The sequence below is a fragment of the Galeopterus variegatus genome, unplaced genomic scaffold, assembly GCF_000696425.1.
Source record: "Galeopterus variegatus unplaced genomic scaffold, G_variegatus-3.0.2 Scaffold2, whole genome shotgun sequence".
NCBI lineage: Eukaryota > Metazoa > Chordata > Mammalia > Dermoptera > Cynocephalidae > Galeopterus > Galeopterus variegatus.
In genome coordinates this window covers 2,138,175-2,143,925 of record NW_007726113.1, presented here as the reverse complement: position 1 = coordinate 2,143,925, position 5,751 = coordinate 2,138,175, and the positions used below count along the sequence as shown (strand labels likewise).

General features: G+C 49.6%; 1 protein-coding gene across 1 annotated transcript in view; it reads right to left on the bottom strand.

Annotated features, from left to right (window-relative positions):
* Positions 1 to 5,145: 5,145 nt before the first annotated feature.
* Positions 5,146 to 5,751, bottom strand: part of NEUROG2 (neurogenin 2) — a 1,428-nt gene continuing 822 nt past the window's right edge. The window contains exon 2 of the mRNA XM_008567126.1: positions 5,146 to 5,751. This exon is cut by the window's right edge and continues 1 nt beyond it. Within this exon, the coding sequence (XP_008565348.1) occupies positions 5,146 to 5,751 (606 nt within the window).

The following is a 5,751-nucleotide window of genomic DNA, read 5'->3' as shown; positions in this document are numbered from 1 at the left end:
TCCCGACTCACGCCACTTTGCAGGGAAATAATAGCTCCGGCCACACTGGCTTTCGCGTTCTGCTTTCCGGATGACTGAATTTCTTTGCTCGCTTCTCATGTCTGGGACCATCTGAAACGGTCCCCAAGCTGCGCTCCCAGGGAACGACCCCCTCCCCCCGATTCCACTCGGGGACTAAAGAGCGACTCACTTCAGCATCCTCCATAAAACGGGCCCCACCTCGGCTGGATAAACCAGACTGGGGAGGAATGAGCGGGTGGGGGGCGTGGGGGACCGCTCCTGCTGTCCTCGTCCTCCTCGGTCCCGGGCACCCCTGCCGGTGCCACCCGAGGGGGGCGCACCACTCCCCAACCCAAACGCTTTGGAAAAGAAACTGCGGAGAACAATGAACTCTGAAGGACAGGGAGAGATGGGGGGGGGGGTGAACACTCGTCCCCCCCCCCCCTTTGGGACATTCCTTAAGTTTAATCATTAAAGTGGATCCTTAAAAAGGGAGGCAGCGGCTTAACGCTGCTGCTTCTGACGACCCGCCCCACACGCTGTCAGCGCAGTGAAGGATCTGGAGGCAGCTTCGTTGCTTCGCTACCGATAGCAGACTTGGGGAGCCCAAACCTCCGATTTCTGGCCACATCAAAGCGCTGATTATGCAAATACCTTTTTTTTTTTTTTTAAGAATTCAAGAAAGTGGAGGGGGAATTATTTATCACACAATGAACCCCCTGCCAGGGCGAGAAACAATAGATCAGCCCAGATAGCCCCTCTAGCCCCAGGCTGGGGGAGCAGGGAAGCGGGGGAGTCGCTGGAGCCCTCACGTTTTATTGGTCTAACCTAATTTCACTAATTCTCTTTTCACACATTTCTTTTGCGGATTCGGGGGCCGGGACTTTCACGCTCCCGGGAGCGCCCTGCCCTGGCGCGATTCGAGGGCTGCCCGCTTTATTTAATTAATACATTCAAAGCCCGCCCGGGAGCCCGAGGGGGTGGGGAGAAGCCGAGGCCGCGAGGGAGCAGGAGGCGCCTTCACGGCTTCCAGGTGTCGGTGCCCAGAAGTCACAAGCGGCCCGAGGCTGTGCAAAGCAGGGGGTGCCCCCGGAGGGCGGAGACGCCGCAGCTCCCGGCCTAGCCCGCAGGCCTGGCCTTTCCGAAGCCGAGAGCCCGTGCGACCCGGACGGCCTGTGAGCGCGGAGAAGCCGGCCTTGGGCCTAGACGCCCTTCCAGGGCCATCGGACTAGATTTGGGGAAGGGCCGAGTGGGCCCTCGCTCCCTCTCGGCCAAGGCCGCCCGGGGCCTACCGGGGCCCTTGCCTCAGCCGGGGCCCGCCCGGCGGGTGCCAGGTGCGGCGGGGCCCCGGGAGCCTCGGCCCCTCCCGCCCCGGGCTGGGCCTGGATCCCGCTCTCCGGGGCCCAGCCGTTTGCAGCCCGCCTCTCTACTTCTTTTTTCCCTCCTTCGTGGCCCTGAGATGGATGTATTTAAAATCTGGCGAAGGAAAAATGAACTGGAACAAGAGGCCTGGACACTTTAGAATAAACAAATGCAAGCAATCCCGGAGCCCCGGCGGGTCTGAAGCGACGCTCGGATGAGGACAGGACCAACCCTCGCGCCTCTGGGCGCTTAAAAGCGCCGCTGCGCACCCGGTGGCGCTGGAAAGATCTAGCAACGGCGGCGGTGCGGGACTGTCACCAGAAGAAAATCTATCTCTACAGCCTTCTTTGAAATAGTTCTCATCAGAGAGTCGCCAGAAATAGAACGGCCTGGCTCTGCGGCTCTCGAGCCTGCTTTGCAGGCAGACCCAGCTCATCACTGCGCCAGCACAATGTGGGGAGGGAACTGGACGAAATGGAAAAGGGACCTCGCGTCCTACGGCAGAAGCAATGGCTTGGGCCCTGGGTAATTGTAGCTCATCTCCATCAGGATGGGGAGAAGACGACTGGGCCTCAGCACACAGGCTGTGGACGTTGCCGTGGGTTGGGAAGAACTCCCAGTGCCTAGGCAGTAAGAACATCATTCTTAACCGCTAAAGATGGTTAGACACCATACAAAATAATTTCACCAATTTAGTGTAAAATAAAATGTGCTCTAGATGGAGAAAGGAATGATGGTAGAGGAAGCCCCCGGAATATAGGACATTATTTGGAGGTGTATGAGGACCTGCAAGCTCCAGCTCTGAGAAGTGGATAAGTCTCCCAGCCTGGAGAAACTGTGTAGAAGTGGCTGCTACATTCTGCTAGATCGAGTTAAATCAGCTGTATTACCCTTACTCAAAGCTATGTTATTGGAACATCTACCCATCCTTGCCTCTCCAACTAAGCCATCACGGTCACTTGTTTATGGGATGGCCTCACCAGTTGAGGAGATTTCCCATAGTCTTGGAAGAGAAACTGAACCCTAGGGGTCTTCGCCAAGATCCTTGCCATGAACTGTTTCTTTGGCAAGTTCCCAATGGAAGTACCGTATATCATCATATGTATCATTACCAGAAGAAGTGTTGTTCACCATCAAAACTGATGTTTTCAAACTGTCATATTAGGATTGCTTTGCTCACTGGCTTGGCTTTTTAAACACTAGAAACATAAATGTTAATTAATGCAAGAGAAATATCACTTCTCCACATATCAGATAATAAAAGAATAGCTAAGAATAACATGATCTTTAAATTAGAAGGAATTTTCCAACAGGTGTCTCCTATGTCCAGCTATGAAACTAAACAAAAACCCTGAGCTGGTTCTTCCTTTGATAAAAAAGCGTGGTTGTTAATATTTAAACAGAATGTTATCCATATTGATGCAGAGGAGGAGTAATTTCAGATAGACATCTCAGGAGAAATTACACTGCTTTATGCAGAGGAGTGGAGGATTTAGCTCAAACCAGAAGCAGATATGACATTCATGGGGGGTGGGGTTGGGGACAGCGGCTATGAACAACCAACCTTTTTTTTTTTTTTTTACCACTGTGATCTTTTTTAGCTTGTGTTGTTGTAGATACCCTCCGCCAAGGAGCTTAAACCTAGAATGTGGTTTACTTCATCACTTCTGACCCAAGGCCAATCAAAGGTCATTCATTTCTGCTTTGGAGATTGAGCTGCATGTTAAAACATTTTTGTTTCTTCTTTGAAGTTTTGTCTATGAAGTTTTGCCTATGTAATTAGTTTAACAGAGATTCAAAAGTAGAGCTATTTCTTTCAGATTTTTTAAAATTCCAACTCACTCTCAGTATCTCCTTTTTCTAGGAGTTTCCTTTTCAAACCAACTAGCTTGTTAAAATGGCTAATACAAAATCAGTTTCCAATAATGAATTTATAAACACTGTTACATCACAGATGTTAGAGCTGGAAGGTGGGGGGGGGGCAAGCCCTTGGAGATCACTGTCCAATCCCTTCCACTTACAGATGAGAATTGAAGCCGAGAGTGAAGGGTAAGAATCAAATTTCTACACACTTTATCAAGAAATCTTAACTTCTTGGGCTGGCCAGTTAGCTCAGCCGGTTAGAGCACAGTATTCTAACACCAAGGTCAAGGGTTCAGATCCCCACACTGGTCAGCAGCCCCCCCACCAAAAGAATCTAAATTGAATGACACATAATAGGCACTCAGATATTATATATATATATATATATGGAGATAATAATATATATATATATATATATAAGAAATCTCAACTTCACTACTTTTTAATCTAGGTTTTCTGAGCTTATCGTGGTTTAATTATCATTTAAATTCTCCTCCCCCCCTTCCTTTTTGCTCAGCTTGTCTACTCCGAAATTGATTTCTTAAAAACAACATTTGTGTTTGTACTGAGAGTTACACTCTTCCTTCAGTGTTAGGGTCTCAAATGTGATTCAGTTTCTTGTAATTTCTTGGTGAAATTCTACAAACAAACATTGCCAAAAAATACAAGTACTATATTCAATTTGACATGGGGAGAACTTTAGAAAAACACAACTCATTCTGCATCTAAAAACCACATAAGCAAGAAAAAGTTAGAATACAACATACAAAACTTATGAAAATTAGATACTTTATTTATAGTTTAATTGCAAGAACAATGATCTTGTTCTTCAAGATGTAAATACATACTAGAATAAACTCTGTAGAATATACAAAAAATACATACTTTTCCCATGAAAATTTTCTTTATAATAAATAGAAAGGAACACGTGTGTGGCTGATCCTGATAATGCTCCATGTCTGCTTAGGTTTTCAGACTGTTGATTTATTTTTAATCTCTTAAAAGAATGGGGGTGTTTCTTCTCCCCTAAAAGGTCGAGATAAATAATGCATGAAGCAATCCTCCCTCCTGATTTTTCCCTTTTCCTCCACATTTTTTCTTTTGATAGAGAGTTCAGCCTAAATTTCCACGCTTGCATTCAATCACTACAAAGCCTACAAATTATACAATGACTTCTAACCTGGCCCTCTAACAAAACAAGTTCTTTCCCCCTTATAAATCATAAGAGACAGATGGCAAAATGGGGAAGAAAAAGGAAAGAGAAGGAAGGGACAATAGGCATTGTGACGAATCTGGGAAACAGAACAAAGTGCACATCAGAGAGGGAAAGTTTGGTTTGACAGGTGAAATTCCCACAGCCTGCAGACAGCAATGGGAATAAAGCAGATGCTAGCCATTGCAAATCTGTGGATAATATTATTACCGGTAAAATCATTCAGATGCTAAGATACATTTCTTTCTACTCGACATTAACATCTCTATGTAGAAGCAAAGGTGAAGAGATCACAGGGACCAGTTGTCTCTCTCCTCTGGGAGATTCACAGGAACTGCACCGAGTCCACCCGCTACAGAGACAGGAGGGAGGAGCGTCTTTCCGCTCTGCAAACTCTTTAGATATGCCACCCTCATCTCTTCCCAGCGTCTTTTTAGTCTCGAAAAGCGCCCCCAAAACACCACCATCCTCTTTGACAATAAGCTCCATCACACCTTCAATAAATCAGAGCCCGTCTGAATGAATGAAACTCATAGCCAAGGAATGCAATAAACAGCAGAGGAATCAGAACGGCCACATCTGCTCTGTGAAGTGAGGTGGTTTCCAGGGTGTGGAAAGTGGGGCAGGGGAGGGGTGGGTGGAGGGCTCGGTTGGGGACAGAAAAGGGAACCCACTAAGGCCTGGTATGGGTAACAGAGATGGCAGCTCTAGATACAATCCCTGGCTATGGGGAGGTGGGGTGCGTAGCGGTGCTTGTCGGGAGGTGGGGGCTGCCAATAGTCCATGTCCGACCCGGCCGGGCTGGCTGGCGATAAAGTGCAGCTGTAGGGGGAGGTGGAGTTGGAGGACGCCGCGGAGGATGGCGCAGGGCTGTTGGTGCAACTCCACGTGGAGGCGGGCGACCGGCTCTCTCCGCTGCTGCTCAGGGCTGTGCTAGTGCCTCCAGGGCTCAGCAACACGGCCTCGGAGAAGAGCGCCCCCGGCAGGCTCCCGCCGCCGCCCCCACAGTGATCTGCCAGGCGCAGGGTCTCGGTGAGCGCCCAGATGTAGTTGTGAGCGAAGCGCAGGGTCTCGATCTTGGTGAGCTTGGCGTCCTCGGGGAACGTGGGCAGCACCTCGCGCAGCGCGTCCAGCGCCGCGTTGAGGTTGTGCATGCGGTTGCGCTCGCGGTTGTTGGCCTTCAGCCTACGGGTCTTCTTGATGCGCTGCACCGTCTCGGCCGTCTTGGCGCCGCGGGAGACGGCCCGCGCCCGGGAGGGGCGCCTCTTGCACTCGTGCACCAGACCCAGCAGCCGCGCGGGCCGGCAGCCCTC